The 27855-nt window shown below is 45.2% G+C and overlaps 1 protein-coding gene across 3 annotated transcripts in view; it reads right to left on the bottom strand.

Annotated features, from left to right (window-relative positions):
- Window positions 1-27855, bottom strand: part of PTPRA (protein tyrosine phosphatase receptor type A) — a 244648-nt gene that overhangs the window by 103613 nt on the left and 113180 nt on the right. For all 3 annotated transcript variants that reach the window (XM_030563062.1, XM_030563064.1, XM_030563063.1), the window contains exon 2: window positions 20685-20756. In XM_030563062.1, coding sequence (XP_030418922.1) covers window positions 20685-20711 — 27 coding nt within the window. In that variant the 5' untranslated portion in view covers window positions 20712-20756. The remainder of the gene's footprint in view (window positions 1-20684; window positions 20757-27855) is intronic.

Raw genomic sequence — 27855 nt, forward strand, 5'->3', positions numbered from 1 at the left:
GCTTAGCGTTCTACAATCATGTGGGAAACACTGGGGCAAAGGCGCTTGACTGGCAGATCATCATTGTTTACAGCATAATCACACCCAGAGGCCCCAACCAGATCAGTGCCACAGGGCACTAAGTGCTGTGCAGACTAGTAAGAAATAGTTCCTGCTATGAAGAGCTCACAACCTGAATTTGTTCTCCCTCAGTCGTGAAGCAAGACACAACTCTGATTATGACAAAGAGCCTCACAAAGGAATGGAGTGTTTAAAAAGGACACCAGTGCAAATCCTTTCAGGACTAGTATGGTTCTCCCCAAAAAATGATTGTGGTCCATGACCAGAAAGAAAAAAAAGTTAAAAAACCAAAAAAACTTTTCACACACACACACGATGTTCCATGTCTGTGTCCCCAAGACAAGATGCCTTGCTAGACCAATGATTAAAAGGAAAAAGATGTAAATCGTGCTGCTTTGCACTACTACACTTCAGAGCCACTCTTGGTTATTCCTTTGTCTATGGTGACATTTAGCCACGTGCAGAAGGACAGCATAAGGTCTATGCAACATTTCATGATGATCTGTATTATCATAGGACCTATGAGGCTTAATCATAGACCACACCTCGTTGGGCTTTTACAGCACTCCACTCCACAGCTGGTCATTCCCCCCCTTATTGCTACAGACATTTTAGACCAAGTCCTGTATCTTAAGTCCTTTGGAGAGTAAAATCATACATCATACAGTGAAAACTGTTTTAAACCACCACCACAGGGACCAACAAAAACAGAGTGCCCAGCAGAGATGATCTTTAATTAAAGATCAAATAAAACTGTGCTGCATGCTTTAAAACAGTCACTGCAAAAAAAAAAAAAAAAAAAAAAAAGAATTCAGCCTATCAGAGGTTTCACCATCTATGATGTTGTCATAAACAGATGAAGCTCAGTAAACCTGGCTGACACCTGACCAGAGGACCAATAAGGGGACAAGATACTTTCAAATCTTGGTGGGGGGGAAGTCTTTTGTTTGTGCTCTTTGTTTTTGGTTGTTCGCTATTGGGACTAAGAGGGACCAGATCTCAATCCAGGCTCTCCACATGTTTCTGAATCAGTCTCTCATGTTTCAAACTTGTAAGTAACAGCCCGGCAAGGTGAGTTAGTCTTATTTTTGTTTTCTCAACTTGTAAATGTTCCTTTTTGCTGAGAGGATTTTATCTCTGTTTGCTGTAACTTTGAACCTAAGGCTAGAGGGGGTTCTCCTCTGGGCTATATAAATCTGATTACCCTGTAAAGTATTTTCCATCCTGATTTTACAGAGATGATTTTTACCTTTCTTTCTTTAATTAAAAGCTCTCTTTTTAAGAACCTGATTGATTTTTCCTTGTTTTAAGATCCAAGGGGATTGGACCTGGACTCACCAGGAATTGGTGGGGGAAAGGAGGGGGGGGATGGTTAAATTCTCCTGGTGTTAAGATCCAAGCGATTGGATTGGTGTTCACCAGGAACTTGGTGAAAAAGCCTCTCAAGGCTGCCCAGGGAGGGGAAGGTTTTGGGGGGACAGGAAGTGTTCCAGACACTGAAATTTCTGGATAGTGGCAATGTTACCAGATCTAAGCTAGTAATTAAGCTTAGAAGTGTCCATGCAGGTCCCCACATCTGTACCCTAAAGTTCAGAGTGGGGAAGGAACCTTGACAGATGTCTTCCCAAGAGACTCATTTGGGGTCTGATCCAAAGCACACTGAAGTCACTAGAAAGACTCATTGAATTAAATCGGGTTTGAGTCAGGCCTTTTGGCTGGCACTCTGGAAAGACAAAAGCCTTTTAGGAGTTAAAAGATTCTCCTGTGAAGCAAAGTAGCATAATTTCTACTACCATCCCCACAGAAAGAGCTTTTTCTCCAAGAAGCTTACTCGAGATCAGTAGAGTTTGTTGGGGTTTTTTGGTTTTGTGCCTATGAATATTTTTAAGCCTCGCTGCTTGACATTAGCTGGCAATTTCGATGCCACAGACCGCACTTTTGCAGAGATGAGCCCAGCGGGAACTTGTATGCCTCACTGAAGCCCAACAACCTCCTGTGAGGTAGGCCAGCAGCCGGAGAGTGGACGATTCGTTTCATGAGATCAGTCATTTGGGGGGAAATTTGCATTATGCACAATATGTGGCTGAGCTTTCATCTAGCAGATGTGAACCTCCCTGACAACTTGAATTCAGTAGGGCAAGCAGCAGTAGAAATACTGCTTTTCCTGTAACAAACATCTTTATGAAACTTTGCTTTCCATGTTGCCTTCACAGTGAAGCAACTACGGGCCTTTCCTTTCTTTGACTGTAAGTATTAAAAAGGTGGTGTGAGAGCAATAAACTAGCTTGAAGCTTGCAGCTAGTATCTCTTCAGCTGAAGGCAGCTATTCATTAATAGCTGAGAGGTGATTTACCATCTGGATTTAGATCCTAATCTGGAGAGGGCTTGTGTTTTATGTTTATGAAGGAGCAGGGTCTAGTAATAGGAATAAGGTGCTCTGAAGCAGAAGCAGTGAATTCTTTTAATAGCTTTGCTGCAGAATATGCAGGAGCTGCACATGTTGCTGATTCAGTACACTTCATACGTCCTTCTGAGTCGCTGCTGATTCAGTGCCCCAACATGGTATTAGGGGTGCTGTGCTGTGGGAGGTGCTGTCTTTCAGATTTCATGCAGTTCTAAATTATGCAACCTTCCTAACCTTGCATTAACACAGAATTTTGAATTTAAGGCATTGGATTCCAACTCCTTCGGATATTTCACTTTCAGATTCCTTTATTCCCAGTCACAGCTGTTACCACCATCCTCCCTGTGATTCAGACCTATAAACAAGGAATAGTTTTTGACTCCTCCCTCTGCTTCAAACATCCAGGCTATGTCCAGTGCCTGGCACTCCCGCCTCTCCCACCTAAGAACATTTCTAAATTCAGACCTTTTATCTATGCTCACAACTAGAACTCTTGACCAGATCCTCAACTCCTACCTTCATCACTGCAACGTGCTCCTCTCTATCATCCTTAGCAGCTTCTAGAGTATTCTTCCCTGCCTCTTGCCCCCCAGTTCTAAATACCTCCACCAACTCCAGCTGTTACAAAGAAAAATAATTTAACAACCAGATCACATGCAACTGAGACTAATAGTGGAGAGTTCAACAAAAGCCACTGACACTACAGAAAGAACCACCAATAGAGCAAACTCTACAGATGATAGACGCAGAACAAGACGATGACTCAAGGATTCCAAACTGAGCACAGCCACATGAAAAAGTTGTTACACATTCAGTTTGTGTAATTAAAAAACCAGTACGATTCAGACACTTAGGCTGATCCGTACTGAATATCAGGAAAGTACAACATAAAGCAGAGGTCCCCAAACTGTGGGTCACCGAGGAATGTTTAGAGGGGCAGAGGGAGAGCAGTGATCCCAGGCCAGCCCCCATGAGGAGCAGGGAGGGAACGCCACCCAGACCTGCCCCAGCTCTGCTTTGTCCCCCCCTCCCCCCAGCTGCAGCCCGGATCCCCAACCTTGGTGTAGCTCCATAACTGGCAGAAGGCCCAGCTGCTGACCCCCACCGCAGCTCAGGTGCGGCGCTGCTCTTGGCCATGGATCCTGCTGCTGGCCCCCCACTGCATCCCAGCTATAGCTCCGCTCTTGACCCTGGCCTCGACCCTTGGCTGTGGCTCTGGCCCTACCCCCATCTCCAGCTGAAGCCTCAGACTTAGCCCCTTTAAGCCTATCCGTGTCCCCCACCATGGGAGCTGCAGCCCCACTCTAGGCGGGGATGAAGAAGCAGACAGGGTAAGGGGGGGCACGACCCCCCCCAAATTTGGGGACCATTGACTTAAAAGGGAGAGATGCTATGGAATGCTAACCTTTCTTATACTTTTCAGCCACTAGGTGGCATTGTGTGTCACATACTTTATTTAAATTAACCTCAGCCATACCACCAGCAGAACATTAAAGCCGGGATGCCCAACCTACAGCCCATGGGCTGTACATGGCCATTCAGAGCATTTCTTAAGGCCTACAGCCTGCTTCAGCACAATATACTAATGAAAGATTCATTAGAATTTTGTTGTCATATTTACATCATTTTAGGTTACAAGTGTGTAAACAAACAATACTGTACACAGAAAACACCCTATCTAAATACATACCGAACAAACTGAACTTAAAATATAAATCAATACAGGATGTTTGGCCCACACAAGGTGGTGCTTAGGTTTATGTGGCCCTCCTGTGTAATAAGGTTGGGCACTACTGCATTAAAAAAAAAAAAATCTTATAGTGAACCCAACCAGCATGCATCTCTCCAACAAGGAAACTCTGCAGCTAGTCCATATCTGGTAGAGAAGCCTGACATTCTAGAAGTAGCCCTTCAACCTACTGTGTACAATACTTGAAATCAAAGAATCAGGTCCCCATTTATCTTTTAAACTCACACAAATATCCCAGTAACTCATTTATGGAGTCTATATAGGTTCCTGCAATACCCAGCTGCCAAATCAGTTGCAAGGTGTCAGTTCTTTGTGAATGTATTTCAAAAGCACAGGTCCTGGAAACAGCCTTGGAGATCTCCAAGAACAACAACTGGAATCGAAGGGATCACAAATGTTCTGTGATCAGATATGCAGCACTAGCACATACTCTAGGTAACCTACAGGCATGCGAAATAATGCCAAATAATTTTCCCAATCACTTGTAAGAGCAAGACCTGCTGCTGCACAATCTACTGCCAAAATTACTAATTTCAGAGACAAGGCGGAAGATGTATTTGTTTATATAAACAGCTCAAGGTATTGCTAACAGGTCCCAGCATGCTTCCTGGCATGGTCTGTATGAACTGTGTTTTATTTAAATACACAAACACTAGTGAATCCAGAAAGCAGGACATTGGTGCACTGTGATTAATGCCAGTGCTATGTGAAACAGTTACCAAGAAAATCAAAACCTAGATGTTTAAAAATGCACAAGAAAGATCAGATTTTGCAAGTCTTGTGAAATGTGGCTATTTTGCTCGAAAATTCATGTAAGTGAAAGACATTTAAGACTTGAAAATAATCCTTTTTACTAATTTTGTGCACACGGCGTAGGATTTTCAAAATAATTTAAGTGATTTAGGAGCATAAACCCCCATGACTTTCAGTGTGACTTGTTTTCTTTTACTTTTGAAAATACCTCCTTTGGTCAGTTTGCAGCCAGTTTGCATCCTCCACAAACTTGACAGTCTGATTTTCAAAGAGACTGAGAGCCTGAGCTCCCATTGGTTTTTATTGGAGTAACAGGAACTAAGCCCTTTCAGAAATCAGGCCCTATTTATGTCACACAATTAAATGTAAAACCTGCAAAACCACACAGCTAAAAATGTCTGGATTGTGAAATGGCCCGGAACAAAACGGGGACTGTGCCTCGCCGCCCTTCCTCCCGGTATCATTTAAAAAACAAACAAAACAAAGACATTTTTGAACATTCTAATTTTATATTATAAACCAGGGATAGGCAACCTATGGCTCGCATGCCAAAGGCAGCACGCGAGCTGATTTTCAGTGGCACTCATGCTGCCTGGGTCCTGGCCACCGGTCCGAGGAGCCCTGCATTTTCATTTAATTTTAAATGAAGCTTCTTAAACATTTTAAAAACCTCATTTACTTTACATACAACAATAGTTTAGTTATATATTACAGACATAGAAAGAGACCTTCTAAAAACGTTAAAATGTATTATTGGCACGCAAAACCTTAAATCAGAGTGAATACATGAAGACTCGGCACACTACTTCTGAAAGGTTGCCGACCCCTGGTATAAACTGTAGATTATAGAATCATAGGACTGGAAGGGACCTCGAGAGGTCATCTAGTCCAGTGCCCTGCACTCATGGCAGGACTAAGTACTGTATATACTCATTCATTAGCCTGTTCGTTATAAGCCAACCCCCCAAGATGGTTAGGTAAAAATCGCAAAAATTGTATGACCCTTTCATAAGCTGACCCTATATTTCAGGGGTTGGAAAACTTTGGCTCCTGGCCCATTAGGGTAAGCCACTAGCGGGCCTGGATGCTTTGTTTACCAGGCGCCTTCACAGGCATGAAGCCCCTCAGCTCCCACTGTCCGCGGTTTGCTGTTCCCAGCCAATAGGAGCTGGGGGGCTCTATGCCTGCAGACACTCCAGGTAAACAAAATGACAACGTATTACGTATTTAATTCAATGATTCCACAGAGATTTTAAAATCATCACATTTTGGTGTAGACCCCTTTATAAGCCAACCCCTTGCTCTTTGATGCATCACTTTTTTACCAAAAATATTCGGCTTATGAATGAGTATATACGGTATTCTCTAGACCATCTCTGACAGGTGTTTGTCTAACCTGCTCTTAAAAATCTCCAATGGTGGGGACTCCACAACCTCCCTAGGCAATTTATTCCAATGCTTACCTACCCTCATAATTAGGAATTTTTTCCTAGCGTCCAACCTAAACTGTCCTTGCTGCAACTTAAGCCCATTGCTTCTGGACCTATCCTTAGATGTTAAGGAGAACAACTTTTCTATCTCCTCCTTGTAACAACCTTTTATGTCCTTGAAAACTTATGTCCCCCCTTCAGTCTTCTCCAGACTAAACAAACTCAATTTTTTTTCAATCTTCCCTCATAGGTCATGTTTTCTAAACCTTTAATCCTTTTTGTTGCTCTTCTCTGGACTTTCTCCAATTTGTCCACATCTTTTCTGAAATGTGGCATCCAGAACTGAACACAATACTCCAGATGCATCTTTATCAGCACAGAATAAAGAGGAAGAATTACTACTTGTATCTTGCTTACAACACTCCTGCTAATACATCCCAGAATGATGTTTGCTCTTTTTGCAAAAAAGCTAAATATGAGTCAGTGTGTGATCCACTAGGACCCTCAGAACTCTTTCTGCCATACTTCTTCCAAGGCCATCATTTCCCACTTTGTATTTGCTCTTATTACATTTCATCCTATTTGATTCAGATCATTTCTCCAGTTTGTTGAGATCATTTTGAATTTTAAACCTAGCCTCCAAAGCATGTGCATCCCCTCCCAGCTTGGTATCACCCACAAACTTTATGAGTGTACTCTGCATGAGTATCTAAATGACTGATAAAGTTATTGAACGTAACTGGACCCAGAACTGATCCCTAAGGGACACCTCTGGATTTGCTCTTCCAGCTTGACTGTGAATCACTGATAACTACTCTCTGGGAACAGTTTTCCAACCAGTTATGCACCCACCATATACTAGCAACAGCTAGGTTGTATTTCTCTAGTTTATGAGAAGGTTATGCAAGATAGTATCAAAAGCCTTAGTAAAATCAAGATATAGCACATATACCCCTTTCCCCTCCATCTACAAGTCTTGTTATTACCCTGTCAAAGAAAGCTATTTGGCTGGTTTGACACCATTTGTCCTTAAATAACAGTCAGCACAGATTTATCACCACCTTATCTTCTAGGTGTCTGCAAACTGATCGTTTAATTATTTGCTCCATTACCTTTCCAGGTACTGAAGTTAAGTTGACTGGTCTGTAATTCCCCAGATTGTCTTGTTTCCTTTTTTTTTTTTTTTTTAAATAGATGTGCACTATATTTGCCATTTTCCAGTCTTCTGACATCTCGATGGTCTTCCATGACTTTTTGAAGATAAATCGCTAAGGCTCTGATATCTCCTCAGTCAGCTCCTTGAGTATTCTAGGATGCATTTAATCAGGCCCTGGTTCCTTGAGATTTCCCCCCATGTTCTCTCTTCTCTCCCTTATACCATAGTACAAGGACCCATGTTACTCCCATATTTCAACTCTTCTCCCAGTCTCCACGTTTGTTTAAAAGGTCTTTTAAAAAACACTCTTAAAATTGGCTTTTGGAATGGTCCTAATGGCTGATACTCAGCTGCTTCTGCAGATTACTTAGAGCTTTGATTAAAAATACTAGTACAGGTTATCTATCGGCATATCCATGTCAAAGCTGAGTCTCAAATGCTGACTGAACATCAGAAATGTGACAATGGACAACCTTCATGTCATGTCGGAGTGTCCCAAAGACAGATCTGTTCAGAGATAAAGGAGTTCACAATCTCTGAATGAAGCATTCCTTACCCAAATAAGCAATTTGCCTCCCGGCTGTAATCACCATGAGGTAAAGTCTTCTTCATCACCATGAGGAGGCCAAATCTGTTTCATGTGAACAAGGAATACTTTTTCTTCAGTGTGCAAGCATGTTATGAACAGATCGCCTTGAGACACTCCTATGCTGCATGGCAAACTGTCTACTATCACATTTTAATATGGCAAATTGTTCTACATTGAGTGCATAATCTCCTCTTAAGGAGACTAGTCTATCTAGATATCATTGGTACCTATTTGGCCCCCATTACATTAGCAGCCAAGTGCCTCAATCTTTAACGTATTTATCCTCAACATCCCTGAGGTCGGCCAGTGCTATTATACCCATTTTTCAAAGGGGGACATGGAGATCCAGAGACACAAAGTGATTTGCCCAAGGTCCACAGGCAGTCTGTAGGAGGCCAGGAAACCGAACCTGGAGCTTGCCAGTCCCAAGCTAGCACCCAAATCACTAGGCCATTCTCTCTCTGAGTCACTGACTGTAATGTTAATACTGTAGAGGGAGCAAGACACTCAGGGTATGTCTACCCTGCAATTCAAAACCCACAGCTGGCCCATGTCAGCTGACTCAGGCTTGCGGGTCTCCAGGCTGCTTAACTGCAGTATAGACTGCAGTATTGCCACAGCCTGAGCTCCGGGACCCTCTGACCTTATAAGGTCTTAGAAATTTAACTCCAGCCCAAGCCCAGAAGCCTATGCTGCAGTTAAACAGCCCCACAGCCCGAGTCAGCTGGCACAGGCCAGCTGTAGGTGCCTAACTGCAATGCAGACATATCCCCCAGGATACTTATGTCTTGAAGTCGGCTGACTCGGGCTCACAAGGCTCAGGATGTAGGACTAAAAATTGCAGTTTAGACATCCAGGTTTGGGCTCCAGTCCAGGTCCTGAGACTCTGCGAAGGGTCCAGTCCGATTGTCTACATTGTGATTTTTATCTCCATAGCCCGAGTCCATTAACCCAGGCTCAGATATGACAAGTTTTTACTGCGATATAGGACATACACTCAGAGCCTAAGTCTCACTTACACCAAGGCCATTTTTCATTGTTCTGCTGAAAGTGAACAAAGCATAAAGATAATCAACACAAATTAAAATGATAGGACATTGTTTGCAATGTTGTTGTAGCCGTTTGGTCCCACATATTAGATAGACAAGGTAGGTAAGGTAATATCTTTTATTGGACCAACTTCTGTTGGTGAGAGAGACAAGCTAGAGAGCTGGGTAGCTCGAAAACATCTCTTTCACCAAGAAATTGGTATAATAAAGGATAGTACCTCACCCAACTTGTCTCTCTAGGAATCAAAGAGAGAGGGGAGGATCATTGATTTCCTCTTGCACAGAAGCCAGCAAAAGAATAAATCCCTTCAGTTTGTTTTCCAGACTTTTGTCCAGTCTGGTTTTAAATGCATCAAACAGAGTTGAGGTTTTCACCACTTCCTTTGACAGCTTAACAGATCATACTAGACATGAAAAAACATTAATCTCAAACCACCACCTTGCCACCCACTGCCTCCCATTTGCTCCGTATATCTACACTTACATTTTTATTCAGAAGCATTAGCACAACTATAAATTCTAATGTAGAAATGACACCAAAACATTTGTTCCAGGGCACAGATGTTAGGCTACTGGTTATATTTAATGCTAAAGCCTAGAATATACAGTTCTGTTAGTTAACAGTTCTCAAAATAAACACCTCTGTGTTGACATCACTCCTGTTTATTCTAACTCTCCCCAACTCTAGTGTCAATGAGAATGGATAAGCCACTGAAGTAGCTTTACTCAGCTCTATTCTTGCTCCTATATTTCTCAGATTGTACAATACTGCATTTGAATCTTACAGCAAGTTATAAAAATAGGGGGAAGTTTTCTCGTCAAAGTCAACCTTTCAGATGATGGACATGCGATTAGTTGATATGAATCTGTAGCATTTGTTTAAGCCAGATGTCCACTCATTCTTTTCTTCCTTGTCTCTAGCCACGGAGGCAAAAAGCATTGTAATTAGTTTACTCAATCCTCTGGCTTCAGTTTAAATTTCACCATAACCAGTGTGTATATTAGAGCTGAGCTGAACCAAGAATTTGATCAACAGGCTTTATTATTTTGTGGGTGTGAAAGAACCCTTTGGGCCTAGGTGACCTTTTCCTATTTATGAGCATGTTTCATTATTCATAATTATTCACTGAATAAGTTGGATCAACAGTTTCAGCCTCTGGCTTGCCTGAAAAATTCAGCCACTTGCTATTTGGTAACTAACGTATGTTAAACTAATAATTTTACAAAACAAAAATGCCTCTAAAGGAATACTGGGGTATTCCTCATCAAGCAACTAATAAGAGCTAAGTATCAGATTCATAAACATTAAGGCCAAAAGGGACCACATTATGGTCATCTAGTGCAACCTCCTATGTTATTCAAGCCATATAATTTCATCCAGTAATTCCTGCAGTGGAGAGAATCATTCTTTCCAGCTATGTAATTGAGCACTATTGCAAACCAAACAACTGTGGAAGAGGTTAAAGGAACGAGAGTGTAGCGGGGTGGTTACCAGCTCCTGCCCTGAGGGGTTTAAAAAGCAGCCCTGGAGAGGGATGCAGCTCTAAAAGCTGCGCTGATTGGGGAAGCAGCCGCAGCTGGGCCATGTCCCAATCAGGCCACAGCTGGTCTGTATAAAAAGGCTGTGCGCCAGGAACCCAAACAGTCTCCCTCTGCCTGTAGAGGGAGAAGGGCCTGGCTGCAGGGACCTGAGCAGAGTACCTGAGTGGAGCAGTGCTGGGGAAAAGCAGAGGGAGCTGGGGAGCTCCAGCCTGGAAAGCCCCAGGCTGCGGCCTAGCATAAGGCCAACAAGTACTGGGGGTTGCAGAGGGCAGCCCAGGGGTAGGCACAGGTCCAAACCCAACCTTGCCAGTGATGAGTGGGCTGATACTGCAGTCTGCCGCTGGGCATGGAGACTAGACAATGACTGGCAGTAGCCTCATACTGAGGCGAAGAGGGGATAGTGGGTGAGGGCTTCCTGGGGAGGGGAGACCCTGAGAGAAAAGGGGTTACTGCCAGGGGGCAGCACCCCAGCTAGCAGGACACCGGAGTCCAGAGAAGAACATGGGGGCTAAGCGGTAGTGGATCACTGGCCTGCAAAGGATGCTCCGGGCTGGAAATCGAGCTAATTCCCTGAGAAACCAACAGGAGGCGCCGCAGGAATGAGTCCACACCCTTAAAGAGAGGCATATCTGAATATCTCCATATGTACCTATGGTATGTCTATACCAGAGAAAACACCCCTGATGGTAGCTACTGACTAGCATTTCATCTAATGTCATCAAAAGACACTACCTCTCCCAAGAGGCAGGACAACCAAATGGGCTTTAACATGGCATCTTCTAGACACTCCTTGAACCATATACAGACTCATTTTATGGATGCTCAGATACTATCGAAAATGGTCTGAATGCCTATACAGATGTTCATTTTGTGAAAGGAATCATCCATGCAAATTCCTTCTCAAGTACATGCCACACAGCTCTTATCCTAAGCCAAACAAGAAGGTGCAAATACATTTAAGATCCACAAACCTATTGTAAATCATTTGCTCTTTTCAGAACATGTATTTCCATCTCTTCCTCCAAATACCAACTAGTGAGCTAACACTACTTATGAAACCCACTGTTCCCATTGGTGTTACCAAAAGACAATACCCGTTTTACAGCATGCAGCTTTCTTGCACTGGTGAAGAATGAACACACTGGATCAAATGTTAATGTATGATACATTCTTGCAGTCAACTGGGCTGCATGCATGTAAGAGGGCAAAATCCAGCCCACAATGTGGCATTATGCCTGAAGGCATGTATGCAAAATTGCACAATCTCACTTCCATGTACCTCTGGACAGGAATGATGTTAAATTGGAGGGAATTTAGAGGTTGATCATCACTCTGAAGGCAATGGCAGTCTTTCTGTGGACAACAGTGCAGGTTGTATTGGGCCTTTAGAGAAAGGCAAAAAATAAGAATGAGGCTGGACTTAAGTACTGTGTCTGGAGTGATAATGCATAAGGGACAAAAAGAATTAATAACTATCTACACGTTTGGGATTTGGAGGGTTTGAACTCCAAGTGGGTGTGGGAGAGGGAGAGGAACCTTCATGTAGGGTGGTCAGTGAAGGGGGAATAAAAGACGGTTACTCACCTTTGTAACTGTTGTTCTTTGAGATGTGTTGCTTATATCCATTCCAATTAAGTGTGCGCGCGCCGTGTGCAAGTTCGTCGGAAGATTTTTACCCTAGCAACACTCGGTGGGTCAGCTGGGTCGCCCCCTAGAGTGGCGCCGCCATGGCGCCGGATATATACCCTTGTCAACCCAACGGCCCTTCAGTTCCTTCTTGCCAGCTTCTCCGACAGAGGGGAAGGAGGGTGGGTTTGGAATGGATATGAGCAACATATCTCAAAAAACAACAGTTACAAAGGTGAGTAACCGTCTTTTCTTCTTCGAATGCTTGCTCATATCGATTCCAATTAGGTGATTCCCAAGCCTTACCTAGGCGGTGGGGTCGGAGTGAGATGTTGCAGAATGCAAAACCACTGAGCCAAAGGCTGCATCATCTCTGGACTGTTGAACCAGAGCGTAATGAGAGGCAAACGTGTGGACCGAGGACCAGGTAGCTGCGCGACATCTCTCCTGGATGGGCACATGAGCCAGGAAGGCGGCCGATGAAGCCTGAGCCCTGGTAGAATGTGCGGTGAGGTAGCTCGTGGGAACATGAGCCAAGTCATAACAAGTGCAGATGCACGCCGTCACCCAAGATGAGATCCTCTGGGAGGAGACCGGTAGGCCTTTCATTCGGTCTGCCACCGCGACGAAGAGTTGGGGCGTTTTACTAAAGGGTTTCGTCCACTCGATATAAAATGCGAGCACTCTACGGACGTCTAGGGAGTGCAGTTGTTGCTCCCGTCATGATGAGTGCAGCTTCGGGAAGAAGACCGGAAGGAAAATATCTTGGTTGACATGAAAGGCAGATAACACCTTAGGGAGGAACACCGGGTGTGGTCGCAACTGCACCGTGTCCTTGTGAAACACAGCATACGGTGGCTCCACCGTGAGAGCCCGAAGCTCGGAGACTCGTCTGGCCGATGTAATGGCTACGAGAAAAGCTGTCTTCTAGGACAAGTATAGTAGCGAGCAGGTTGCTAACGGCTCGAATGAGGCAGACATAAGTCTGGTTAGAACCAGGTTGAGGTCCCAGGTTGGGGCGGGGCAGCGTACTTGGTAAAGGCGCTCCAAGCCCTTGAGGAACCTAGAAACCAGAGGGTGCGAGAACATGGAGCGGCCACTTTCCCCTGGGTGGAAGGTAGAGATGGCCACCAAGTGTACCCTCAACGATGATACCACCAGGCACTGCTGTTTGAGAGACCAGAGGTAGTCCAAGATGGTGGGGATCGAGACCTCGGTGGGAGTAACATTCTGCGATACGCACCAGTAGGAGAAACGCTTCCACTTGGCCAGATACGTTGACAGAGTGGAAGGTTTCCTGCTACCCAGAAGTACTTGTTGTACTGAGGAAGAGCAACGTAACTCTGACTGGCTTAACCACGTAGCAGCCATGCCGTGAGGCGAAGAGACTGCAGGTCTGGGTGGTGAAGTCTGCCATGGTCCTGAGTTATAAGGTCTGGGCGAAAAGGCAGGGTAACTGGGTTGGCTATCGACAGGTCGAGCAACATGGTGTACCTGTGCTGCCTGGGCCATGCTGCAGTGATCATGATTAAGTGAGCTCCATCCCTGTGGAGCTTTAGCAGGACCCTGTGAACCAGCGGGAATGGTGGAAAGGCATAAAGCAGTTGGCTCGTCCATGGCATAAGGAAAGCTTCCAAAATCGAACCCGGGGAGAGACCTTGGAAGGAGCAGAACATCTGGCATTTCCTGTTCTCGCGGGAAGTGAAGAGGTCTATGCGGGGAAATCCCCACTTCCGGAAAACAGAATGAATAACGTCCGGACGAAACAAACACTCATGAGACAGGAAGAATCTGCTGAGTCGATCCGCCAGAGTGTTCTGAACCCTTGGGAGAAAAGACGCTACCAGGTCTATCAAGTGGGTTATACAAAAGTCCCAGAGTTGGATGGCTTCCTGACAAAGGGGGGAGTACCGTGTCCCAACCTGCTTGGTTTATGTAATACAGGGCCGTTGCGTCTCAGTGTTCACAGAGAACACAACGGCCTTGCAAATGCTGTTGAAACGCCTGGCACGCAAGGCGGACTGCTCTCAGCTCTCTGACACTGATATGCAAGGCCAGCTCCTGAGATGACCAAAGGCCTTGAGTGCAAAGATGTCCGAGGCGAGCACCCCAGCCGAGAGATGACGCGTTCGTTGTCAGGGACATAGAAGGCTGGAGCGGATGGAACGGCATCCCTGCACACACCAGGGAGGGTGTCAGCCACCACTCAAGGGAGCCTAGGATGCTCGGGGGAATGGTGACTATCATGTCTATGGTGTCTCTGCCCGGGTGGTATACCGAGCTGAGCCAAGATTGGAGGGAAAGGAGGCGTAACCTGGCATGTTTGGTCACAAACGTGCAGGCAGCCATGTGACCCAGGAGACCAAGATAAGTGCGAGCCGAAGTCATCGGGAAGTTCTGTAGGCCTCGGATAATTGTTACCATCGCCTGAAACCAAGGCTGTGGTAAGCAGGTTCTGGCGAGACTGGAATCCAGGATGGCCCCAATGAAGTCCATCCTCTGTGTGGGAACCAGAGTGGATTTCTCTGTACTGATCATCAGGCCTAGACGTACAAATAGGTCCCTGACGATGCCCACATGATGGGTGACTTGTGTCTCGGAGGTCCCTCGGATGAGCCAATTGTCCAGATACGGAAAAACGTGTATCCGACTGCGGCGGAGGGAGACGATGACTACAGCCATGCACTTTGTGAATACTCCTGGGGCTGTAGAGAGGCCAAAAACGCTGGGACCGTAAACTGTAGATGCTGACGGTTGGCTACAAACCGGAGGAACTGCCTGCGTGGAGGATAAATGGCGATGTGAAAAATATGAGTCCTTCATGTTGAGGGCGGCATACCAGTCTCCAGGATCCAAGGACGGGATGATGGTCCCCAAGGATACCATGCGGAACTTGAACTTTATCATAAACTTGTTGAGTTCTCGCAGGTCTAGGATAGGTCTGAGACCTCCTTTTGCCTTGGGGATTAGGAAATTGAGGGAGTAGAACCCCTTGCCCCTTTCGTCCTTTGGTACCTCCTCTATGGCTCCCATGGCAAAGAGCGTCCACACCTCTTGTAAGCGGAATTGCTCGTGAGAGGGGTCCCTGAAGAGGGACGAGGATGAGGGATGGGGGGGGGGGGCAAAATAAACTGGTGGTGGTATCCAAGTTCCACCGTGCGTAGGACCCAATGATCTGAAGTTAGCTGGGACCACACAGGAAGGAAAAAGGAGAGAGGCAGTTGGAAAAAGGAGGGAAAGGATCCTGGAAAGTAACTGGTACGCCGTTCTCGGACGGACCTTCAAAAAAGTTTGGCTTTGGCCCCGTAGGTGGTTTGGAGGAACCCTGATTTGGGGTCCTGACTGTTGTCTACGACCGGCTCTACCATGCCTTCTGCCAAAGTCCTGCCTCTGTCTAGGCGGAGGGTAAGGGCGGTGAGGCTGGGGGCGGAAAGGCTGGCGCTGAGTCACTGGCGTGTGCATGCCGAGAGAGCGCATAATGACCCTGTTGTCCTTCAGGCTTTGCAGCCTTGGATCCGTCTTTTCAGAAAATAGGCCTCTACCGTCAAAGGGCAGGTCCTGTATCGTAAGTTGCAGTTCCAGCGGGAGGCCTGACACTTGAAGCCATGAAATGCGTCTCACGGCAACTCCAGATGCCAGAGTCCTGGCTGCAGAGTCAGCTGCATCCAAAGAGGCCTGGAGGGAAGTTCTCTCCACTTTTTTCCCCCTCCTCCAAGAGGGCCGCAAACTCCTGACAGGAGCCTTGAGGGACTAACTCCGTAAACTTGCCCACCGCCGCCCAGGTGTTGTAGTTGTAGTGGCTAAGCAGGGCTTGCTGGTTTGCCACACGGAGTTGGAGGGCCCTGCAGAGTATACCTTATGGTCCAGTAAGTCCATGCGCCTAGCCTCCTTCGATTTTGGAGCTGGAGCTTGCTGGCCATGGCGTTCCCTCTCATTGACAGACTGTGCGACGAGGGAGCAGGGAGGAGGATGGACGTACAGGTACTCGTACCCTTTGGAGGGCACCATGTACTTGCGTTCAACTCCCCTGACAGCGGGTGGAATGGAGGCTGGACACTGCCAGATGGTATCAGCATTGGCCTGGATCGTCCGGATAAATGGTAAGGCCACTCTTGTGGGAGCTTCAGCCGACAGAACATCCCACCACCGGGTCCTCTATCTCCGGGACCTCCTCCATCTGAAGATTCATATTGAGTGCCACACGTCTCAGGAGGTCCTGATGGGCCCGCAGGTCAACTGGAGGAAGGCCCGTGGAGGATGTCCCCGCCACCGCCTCATCGGGAGAGGAGGAAGAGGAAAGGCAAGGGACAAGTGGGTCTTGTGTGGCCTCGTGCTCTTGGACGCCCTCCGGCTCCCGTGGGGTCTGGCAGTCTGGTGACTGAACTGGCGCTTCCTGCGTACTGGTAGGAGGGAGGTGGCAGATAGTCGCCTCCGGCACCCGGTGCTCCGATGGTGCAGAGCGAGATGGGACCGGAGGTACACCATGGGCCTAATGATATGCCCAAGGCGTCCAGAATGACCACTGATGGGGACCTTGATCTTGGGCCAGGGTCTTCTGGAAGATTCTGACGGGCACATCAGAGTCACGGTCCTGTGCATAGAAACTGTCCGCATGAGACGACACTGATGTGTGTCGGGATGGCCAAGGAGGGGCTGAAAAAACCCTGGGAAGAGAGTCTCCCTCTCTGACTGATCTTGCTCTGTGTGGCACTGGGGAACGGTACCGGGAGCCATACCGGTACCGGGAATGAGATCGGGACCTACGACTGGAACGGTGCCGGGAGGTCGACCGGGATCTCGAAGCTCGGCGTCTGGAGAGGCTGAGAGAGTCACGGTGCCTGGAGTGGTGCCGGGAGCTGGATCGATGGCGAGAGTACCGGGCCGGCGAACGGGACGCTGAACGGTGCCGTGAGTGCGACTGGTACCGAGAAGGGGATCGGTGCCGGGACTGCGAGCAGCATCGGGACCGGGATCAGCGACGGGACCGAGAATACCGGCGGGAACGCGATCGTAAGTGACGCCACTCTGCGATGCCGAGAGAGGGCGGTCTCATCAAGGCAGGCTTGCCCACAGATTGTATGACCCGCACCGGCGGTTGAGGCAGCGCAGACTGTCATTGCGATCAGTTCCCTCACCGTGGAAAATGTCTCCGGTGTGGAGGGAATAGTGAGCTCAACCACGGCTCTCAGCGGGGAGCTTTCAGGCACCGGACTCAATGGCCCTTGCGGGACTGGAATCGACAGTGCCAACATTGTCAGTGCCGCAGCAGGTGCAGGTGCCGGGTGGTCCGATCGTGCCGGGTGCTCTGGCTGCGGTGCAGATGACACAGAAGCAGCGGAAGTCTTATGCCTCTTCACCCTAGGGGAGAGAGAACGGTGCCAGAGATGGTTGGTGCCAAGAGGCCTTAGCGGTACCGGTGCGATCCGGTGCCGAAGAAGCGCTTCTGCCAGCGGACTGACCAGCGCTCGGTGCGAGGGCAGAGGAGTAAGAGCTGCCTCCATCAGCAGCTGTTTGAGACAAAAGTCCCATTCCTTTTTCGTCCTCGCCTTGAAGGCCTTGCAGATCTGGCACTTATCGGCTAGGTGGGATTCCCCGAGGCACTTAAGGCAGGAGAAGTGAGGATCTCCTGTTGGCATCGGCTTGTGACAGGCCGAGCACAGTTTGAAACCTGGTGAACTGGGCATGGGCATGGGTGCGGGGAAGGGGCTAATCCCTGAACCCCTCTTAACTATATACACTAACTATGTTATAGAACTAATAAAACTAACTGCAAGTATAGAAATTTCAACTATATATACACAAGAATAACGAGAGAACTACAAGTAGCTAAGGATGTGGAGATCAGCTAAGCCGCGCTCCACTGTTCTAACGACCGACACGGGGGGTAAGAAGAAACTGAAGGGCCGTTGGGTTGGCAGGGGTATATATCCGGCGCTATGGCGGCGCCACTCTAGGGGGCGACCCAGCCGATCCACTGAGTGTTGCTAGGGTAAAAATCTTCTGACGAACGTGCATGTGGAGCGCACACATCTAATTGGAATCGATATGAGCAAGCACTCGCAGAACTAGGAGTTGTGAGATGAAATTGAGCAAGGAAAAACATTTAGACTGAATAACAGGAAGAAGTTACCTAATGGTGAGATCTCTTAGGTTGTGCAACATTCAGCCAAGGAAAACTAAAGCATCAAAGGAGATACTATAAGAGAATTCTTTATTGGCAGAAGGACAATAACCTGTTTTCCACTCCATGCATCTGATGAAGTAGGTTTCAGCCCACAAAAGCTTATGCCCAAATAAACTGTTAGTCTCTAAGGTGCCACAAGGACTCCTCATTATTTTTGCTGATACAGACTAACACAGCTACCACTCTGAAACCAATTATTTGTTTTTATGATCGCAGTCTAATGTCTGCAACATAACATCATGACACATTGTGCTGCCCATTTCAATCATCTTCTAGTTATGGCCAAGTGAGCTGCACATGGCAAATGGGATCAGAAGAAAGGATGCCAAAGAAGGTAATGATACACACAATGAATGAAAGGAAGGATAGCTACTTGGAGAACAAGTCTGGATTTAATATTCCTGCCCACGCATACACACCTCGTACCTTCTTCCATACCACAACCCATACATGGAACATCCTGCCTACCTCTGCTCTCCAAGGCACTTCACAATCATTTAAATCCCAGAATCCAAGTCTCTAGCTCATACAGTTGCTAAGAAAGCCTTCAAAATATGAACTAAGAGTAAAGTGGTGCAGTGCTTCTGTGCTCTATTCTGCAGACAATCCGAAACAGTAATTCCAAGTGGCGTGAACTGTCCCTCATTGCAGTGATAACACTTCAGCCTAATAATCTCGCTAAAGATTGCACACAGGGGTGTTCTCATTTAAAGCCAGATTCCAAACATCCTTCCTCACTTTCCAGAATATCCTACTCACAGGTAGACCCCCATTAATTTCCTGTTGGACTCCTCATGCAGTAGAGTACTACTCAAGATGAATATGGGTGTCAGTTTCTAGCCCTCTGTCTTGTACAGTGCCAAACAGGATCAGGAGAAAACTTCTAAAGGACTATACCAAACATAGTAGTTTAACTGGCAATTCATATTTCCAATCTCACTACAGTATTTCATGTTTGCTGGTTTTTTTAGTGGATTATTTGCAGAGAACTTAATATAACCAGAACACAGCTGGAGTGATGGCCAACACACACAAGGTAATTTTAGCTGTCTCTACAATAGCTCCAGTACAGCTCCACTAGAAAGTGGCAATAGCAAGAGAACTAATGTAGAACAGGAAGCGTGGATAGAACAGGCAGTGTGGATAGAGCACTACCATGAAAATCAGGAAACCTGGGTTCTGCTCCCAGCTCCACCAGCGAACCTACATAACATTAAAAAAAAACAACTGTTCCCCTCTGTCTGTTTTCCTTCCTGCCCTTTGTCTTGTCTAATTCAACAAGAAACTCTTCGGGGCAGGGACCGGCTTATGTGCGCGTACAGAGCCTGGGACAAACCGACGCTCTCAGTGCTACCATAATACAAATAATGAATAGGGCACTGGTGTTTTACTGTTATGATGCCTAATCCTGCACAGATTGTGGTGGTGAAATTGCACTGTCCACATTCCATTTTAGCTACCAGTGGCAGAATGGAAACACAGGAAGCTTTCTGAAAAGTGCAAATATAGACAACAAATTCCTACAGTGATGAGTGTCACAAAAATATCTATAAATCAATGTCAGGCCTGAGTACATTTATATTTTCTTTTCAAATCCTTGCCCAGTATATTCATGTTTTCAGCAAAACAAGAATCCTTCTGTATCTAATTAATCAGCAATGGCAACACTTCTGTACCTACCCTGGCATCTGGGGACAGACTAGCTGACCACAGCACTTCAACATGATGGAAATAGACTAATGAAATATATTCTACTTAGTGGCTTGAAATGACAGGTGAGAACCTGAATTGCAAACTCAACCACTTAGTTTCAAGAAAACAAAAATTACTGTACTGAGCTCTTCAAATCAAAGTTTTTACAATTTAAAGAGCTTACTATTATTATCCTTAAGAGAGAAAGTAATATTTTTTCCATTGTATGTTATGTTCCAGGTTATTCTTAAAATGCAAGACAATTTTTTTTCCATTTAAAGAGACATTTCTAAGAACAAGTTAGTACTTCAGCAATGTCCCAATACCACCTCTGATTATTAGTAAATTTTAAATAAAGCAACCACTACAGATTGCCTTTTAAATCCCAAGGCCTGCTTCAACAAGAGGGGAAATTGAGTGATGCCAAAATAAGTAACTCTTTCCCTTACCTTAATCATCGTAAGTACATCATCCATTCATAAGTCCTTAGGATCCCATACAGGTTCTTCTAAGTGTGTCCCCTGCAAGCAAACAAAAAAAGTTTTTAAAAAATTAAGACTTAATTTAACGACTATGCAATTACAAACATTTTTAGGAAAGATATGAAAGAGCAAAACACTTGCAACTGCCTTCAGCAAATTATTTCCACTTCACTTGCTCTCTATTTAGAACATAAATGTACCTGATGTTATTGTAAAACTATAAAGAGACCCTGAGAGAGAGAAAAAAATAATATTATGGACACATCTTTATCTTCCACTAAAATAGGTTTCCAGTCCCTTATATGGTAGTAAGCATGCATAGGGGATAATATGATCTTAAAAATGAGCAGTCAGTCAGAAAGTCTGTAGGAGATGATACGGTCCACACTAGGGATCAGGTGGGTGTGATTACTTTCTGAGTTCAAATCACTCTCAGAAGAGTCGCTCCTCCTTGCTGTTGATGAAAACCAAGACTGAGGCTAAATCACCAAGCAGAACACACTGACATATGCAATTTCTCAGGGAGCATCAGTTTTGGGAACATCCTTCAAGAAAATGTACCAGAGACCCCCCCTCAACCCTCCTACTCCACCTCATCATTGTCCTGAAACATGTGTCCCAGCTGAGTCTTCAGTACTATGTGACCTACCAAGTTCGGGCCTGAGTCCCATTTTATGTATGGCCTGGGAAAAAGCAGAATGTCTTGAGCAGCCTACAATGACATTCATGGGTGTCTCTGCCAGATCAGAACTGGATTTAGGTGTGCAGGACACCCATATGTGACTGAGAGGAGAGGTTTTTCTTGGCTGGTCTCTTCGATTTATAGCACAATGCTAAATTTAATCTGAGGTTAGTGGAGTCTGCTGCTGTTTGAGCAGAATGACTGGGGGTGAGGGTGGGGGGGAAGAGAAGAGTTAGAAGAAAGAAGGGAGGGAAATCAGAGAGAGACAGTGAAGGGAATAACTTGACTGCAACACTCATCTCCAAAAGACAGCTGGGCTCAAGACCCAGCACTTTAGGGTGACCATATTTCTTAAAGTAAAAATGGGATGGCCCAGGGCTCACCCGAACTGCTCCCTATATAACAAGAAACATTGTACACTAAAACAAAAACATGCATTTCCATACCAAGGCCCCAAACCCACATTAATAGTGAAATCAGTATTACAGGCGGAAAGCAGAAACTCAGGCACCAAGACCCAGTTGCATTTCATTGCCATCTGGCTTAGAATGGGATTGCTTTTTATTTTCTAAATTTTCAGTGCTCATTTCCTGAAATGCTCTTAGTTTGCTATTAAAATGTATTGTAAATAGGGCTGTCAATTTAGCACAGTTAACTCATGTGATTAACTAAAAAAAATTAATCGCAGTTTTAATTGCATTGTTAAACAGAATAGCAACTGAAATGTATTAAATATTTTGGATGTTTTTCTACATTTTCAAATATATTGATTTCAGTTACAACACAGAATACCAAGTGTACACTGCTCACTTTATATTATTTTTTTTATTACAAATATTTGCACTGTAAAAATTATAAACAAAAGAAATAGCGTTTTTCAGTTCACCTCACACAAGTACTTAGTGCAATCTCTTTAGCGTGAAAGTACAACTTATAAATGTAGATTTTTTTGTATTACATAACGGCACTCAAAAACAAAACAATGCAAAATTTTAGACCCAACAAGTCCACTTAGTCCTACTTCTTTTTCAGCCAATTGCTAAGACGAACAAGTTTGTTTACATTTACAGGAGGTAATGCTGCCCTCTTCTTATTTACAATGTCACCTGAATATGAGAATAGGTGTTCAAATGGGACTTTTATAGCCGGCAATGCGAGGTACTTCTGTGACAAACTGGAATGGTGGCCAAAGCATGAAGGGGCATATACTAAACATTCCTACAGACATGCTTCCATGCTGATGATGCTGGTTAAAAAAAAAATGTGTTAATTAAATTTGTCACCGAATTCCTTTTACCCACATTCTGCCATATATTTCATGTTATAGTAGTCTCGGATGATAACTCAGCACACATTGTTCATTTTAAGAACACTTTCACTCAGACTTCACAAAACGCAAAGAAGGTACCAATGTGAGATTTCTAAAGATAGCTACACTACTCTACCCAAGGTTTAAGAATCCGAAGTGCCTTCCAAAATCTGAGAGGGATGAGACGTGGATCATGCTTTCAGAAGTCTTAAAAGAGCAACACTCCGATATAAAAACTATAGAACCCGAACCACCAAAAAAGAAAATCAATTTTCTGCTGGAGGCATCTGACTCAGGTGATGAAAATGAACATATGTCAGTCCACACTGCTTTGGATTGTTATTGAGCAGAACCCATCATCAGTATGGACTCATGTCCCGTGGAATGGTGGTTGAAGCATGAAGGGATATATGAATCTTTAGCCCATCTGGCATGTAAATATCTTGCAACACCAGCTACAACAGTGCCATGAGAATGCCTGTTCTCACTTTCAAGTGCCATTGGGAACAAGAAGTGGGCAGCATTATCTCCTGTAAATGTAAACTTGTTTGTCTGAGTGATTGGCTGAACAAGTAATAGGATTGAGTGGACTTGCAGGCTCTAAAATTTTCAGTTTTATTTTTAAATGCAGGGGTTATTTGGTACATAATTCTACATTTGTAAGTTCAACTTCCATAATAAAGATTGCACTAGAGTACTTGTATTAGGTGAATTGAAAAATACTATTTCTTTTGTTTTTTACAATGCAAAGATTTGTAATAAAAAATAAATATAAAGGGAGCACTGTACACTTTGCATTCTGTGTTATAATTGAAATCAAATACATTTGATAATGTAGACAACATCCAAAAATCTTTAAATACATGGTATTCTATTATTGTTTAACACTGCAATTAATCACAATTTTTAAGCGCTTGACAGCTATAATTGTAAATATTACTCAAATAATAATAATTGACTTAGCAAAAGTCTGCACAGTGGAGGCACTTAGATTTTGGTGGTTTCAGTTTTTGTTTCCCCTTCTTTGCAAGAGCAAGAAGTCCCAGAAGAGCTGTGTAGGAGACTTAAATTGATTCATACATGGAGTGTGTCAGCATTTCTGAGATAGTCCTTAAACTAAGTTCAGAGAGAGAGAGGTACCATTTGAAGTCCTTATGTGTGTTCAGGACTTAACACAATGGAGCCCTGATCTTGTCTCTTGACACTACCTGAATATACACAAAAAAAAAAATCATACAGCAAGTCTGAACAAGTCAGAATAGTATAAAGGCATCCCCACTTCTGGCCTGGGCTTTCGCCACAAGAGCTTCCTTACTTTCCTTTTAACAAACTTCAACCATTGCTTAACCGCAGATTCAGCTACTATTTGGCCATACAGGGCTCTAGATACCATAAAGCATTGATAGAGTGAATCGTGTTCCTTGGTTTAGAACCATATAGGACCAAGTCAGAGTTAATCTCAGTTTATACACAGCTAAATTTCCATTAAAGGCCTACGTAGACGAGATCACATGTTCTACTCCTTGCCCCGCTGGGTTCTTCTGATTGATACAAGACTGCCTGAAACAGATGGATCCTAGAGTAAACACTGTTCCTATCACCAAAGCATTTTTACCCCATCCAATTACACATAGGTTTTCACCCCATCCTCAAATCACATTTAAGGAAACTGTTCCATACACTGTTTTTTATTTTCAAGTCTGTCTCAAAACCCAGAGGACCACAGAAGCCAAAAAGCAAAATACATCTGTCACCAAACGTTTTGGTGATCACATCTCATTGGTAGGGCTCTACCAATTTCATGGCATTAAAAAATGTGTCACGGACTGTTAAATCAGCCCTTCCCCATTAAATCTGATCTCCCCTGCTGCTGGGAGGCTAGGGCTCCTAACTGCTAGTCTAGACAGCTGGGGAGGGACAAGAGTTGTCCTTCTCCTGTATGGCTGCTCTTGGTGAGGAAGATCAGACCCACCTCCAGAGGCAGTCCAGAAATGAGGGCGGTACACCCTCACTTCTATGCTGCAGCAGCCTGGAAGCTGGGCTCCGGGCTTTCATCTCCCTTCCCCCGCAGCTTTTGCTCCCTCAAAAGCTCCTGCCGGGCTAGGGACTTATGCCCCCGGTGGCTGCAGCCGGGGCAGCCTGGGCTTTTGGCTTCTGCCCTCCAACCTCACAACTCCTGTCATGGCTTTTGGCACAGAGTTCAGGAGCTTCTTCCCCAGTGGCTCCTAGGACTGGGGGCTTCTGCTTCCGCCAGCTACAGCCAGGCTCATGGCCTATCCCCCGTTCCAGCCAGAGCTTGCAGGCAGCCAGGCTCCGGGCTTCTGCTCCCCACCGTTCCAGCTGGGTCAGCCTGGGATCAGGACTTCTGTCCTCCCCCCTCCCCTTCTCCATGGTTCCTACCAAGGCTCCAGGCTTCCTCCCTGGGTCTGGGCTTCCACCCATCTCTTCTCTCCCCTCCCTCCCACCCCAGCCACACTACAGCCAAGGCAGCCCGGGCTCAGAGCTTCCACATCTCCACCCCCCAGGCCAAGGCAACCCAGGCTCAGGCTTCTGTCCCCCAGGGCTTCTTCTGGAACTAGGGCACCCATTTTTCAAAGGAGGGCCCCCAAATTGGCCAGGGGCACCTGCCTTAATCTGTAACTGACCTGGACTAGCAGCATGGGGGAGATCCTACCCACTTCCAGGAACCTTCTCTAACTGCAGGAAGCTTGGAGGTTGCTGCCTAGGCAGCACAGAAGCGAGGGTCGCAATCTTGGGACTCCCCGTACCACAACTTCGCAACCCCCACATCCCATTTTGGGTCGGGCCCCCCCGAGTTACAACATTGAAATTTCAAATGTAAACATCTGAAATAGCAAAACTGACCAATAAAAAACCCTATGGCCATGAAATTGGCCAGAATGGACCATGAATTTGGTAGGGTCCTACTCATTGGTATTGCTAAACAAGCAGAAGTCAATCAAAAAAACACCCTAGATTCAAATTCCTCTGAACACTAGATTAGATTTAATCCTGCAGTTCAGACCTCTAACAGAAGCTGGTTGAAATGTGCAGAATTTTTTTAATAAACGATTTTGATAACATTTTACACACAAACAAACCCCATACTCCATTTTTCAACCACTATTCCTCTATTTAGTAGCTCTCTCTCTCAGTATAGATGGATCAGCAGCACAAAAGCTCAGCGGTATTGCCTCAAACCTCTTTTAGTCATGCCAACAAGCTTATGAGAAAGGTATCAGATCCCTAGAGAAACTGAGGCACAAGGAGGAACTGTGACAGGAACAGAGTTTAAAGGTTCTGATTCAAAACCTATTGAGCCAATGGAAAGATTTCCATTGACTTCAGTGGGCACTGGATTGGGCCTCAAGTTCAGATAGTTGTTGAGGTCACATGAACAATCAGTGGCACAACTCAGACTAGAACTCAGTAGTCTGACTTCTAATCCTCTGTTCTAGTCCTTAGACTCAATGCCATCCCTAGTTCCTTTTGACAGGTGTTAAATACAGGACTGTGCAGATATGTCCCAAGATATCAACGTAAATGTGTATTTAACATATGCTAATACTACTATATACACCAAGTAGTTCATACATCCAGACCTGCACTTGGAGTTTAAATTCATATGGCCTGTGCATATAGAAAAAATGTGTTTGCAACTGAATAAGTTTATATAGCAGTATTGAAAGGGATAGGAATGTATGTTCTACATTCAACTTAGTAAGCACTAGCCAACTGTACAAGTATTTTCACTAGGCTGCCTTGCTAGGATCAGACTGACTCAATGTGCCTGCAATGTAATCCGATTGCCAGATAATCTTACAAAAATGCAATATCCTGAGGATATGAATATAATACAATCTTGCCATGGAGCAGTCAGCTGACTGTGATAAGCCATGTTGTATTGAGGCCATTGCAGTGCAGATGTGATCTAATTAGGCTGTCCTTGTCCTTTGTATATTTGGATGGCGGCATTCTTAAATAAAAGTGGCAAAGAGTTCTGTGCCACCTTATAGACCAACAAACTTATTGGAGCATGAGCTTTCATGGGTGAATACCCACTTCGTTGGATGCATGTAGTGGAAATTTCCAGAGGCAGGTACAAATATGCAAGCAAGAATCACGCTAGAGATAACGAGGTTAGTTCAATCAGGGAGGATGAGACCCCCTTCTAGCAACTAAGGTGTGAACGCCAAAGGAGGAGAAACTGCTTTTGTAGTTGGCAAGCCATTCACAGTCTTTATTTAATCCTGAAATAAAATAAAATAAAAATAAATTCTTAAATAAGTGAATTTGTATACTGCTGGGGGGCACAAGACACACCAAGAGAGGGGCTTCATCTACAAGGAGGGGTATAAGCCTTCTGTTGTTGTAAGCCTGGTCAGCTTCATCTGCACTTGAAATGTTGGGAGTACTAGCACAGACATGGCTCAAGTGTTTCTACTACTGTGATGTCTAGAGAGCTGTCCAGAGGGCTCAGGAGGATAAAAAATTGCTTATATGGAGACACACTGTGCTTTAGAGGTTGATCATTTTTTAAATGAAGATAATTTTCATTCAAAAACCATACATGAATGCAAGATATGTTTTACAAACAAGGGCTGTATTATGCCCATTTTACAGATAGAAAAGGTGAGGTAAAATGTTAAGACTAGGATTTTCAAAAGAGCCTAACAGTGTGAGGCCTCCAGTGTCCACTGAATTTCAATGGGAGTCATGCTCAACTTCAGTAGGTACCTTTCAAAAAAAAAAAAAATCACAACCTAAGGGTATGTCTACACTACCAGCCAGATTGGTGGGCAGCGACCGATCCAGCAGGGATCCATATATTGTGTCTAGTCTAGAGGCAATAAATCAACCCCTGACCCCTCTCCCATCAACTCCTGCACTCCAGTGCCACGAGATGTGCAGGCAGAGTCAACAGGGGAGCAGCGGCAGCAAACTTACCACAGTGAAGACACTATGGTAAGTCGATCTAAGTACGTTGACTTCAGCTACGTTATTCGCGTAGCTGAAAAGCTGCATAAATCAGATCGATTTCCCCCACTCCCAGTGTAAACCAGGGCCAAGACACTTGACAAGATCTCAGGACCAGTCAGCATCAGAACCAAAATAGAACTCAGAAGGTCAGACTACCAGTCCCATGC

This window comes from Gopherus evgoodei, chromosome 5, assembly GCF_007399415.2.
Source record: "Gopherus evgoodei ecotype Sinaloan lineage chromosome 5, rGopEvg1_v1.p, whole genome shotgun sequence".
NCBI lineage: Eukaryota > Metazoa > Chordata > Testudines > Testudinidae > Gopherus > Gopherus evgoodei.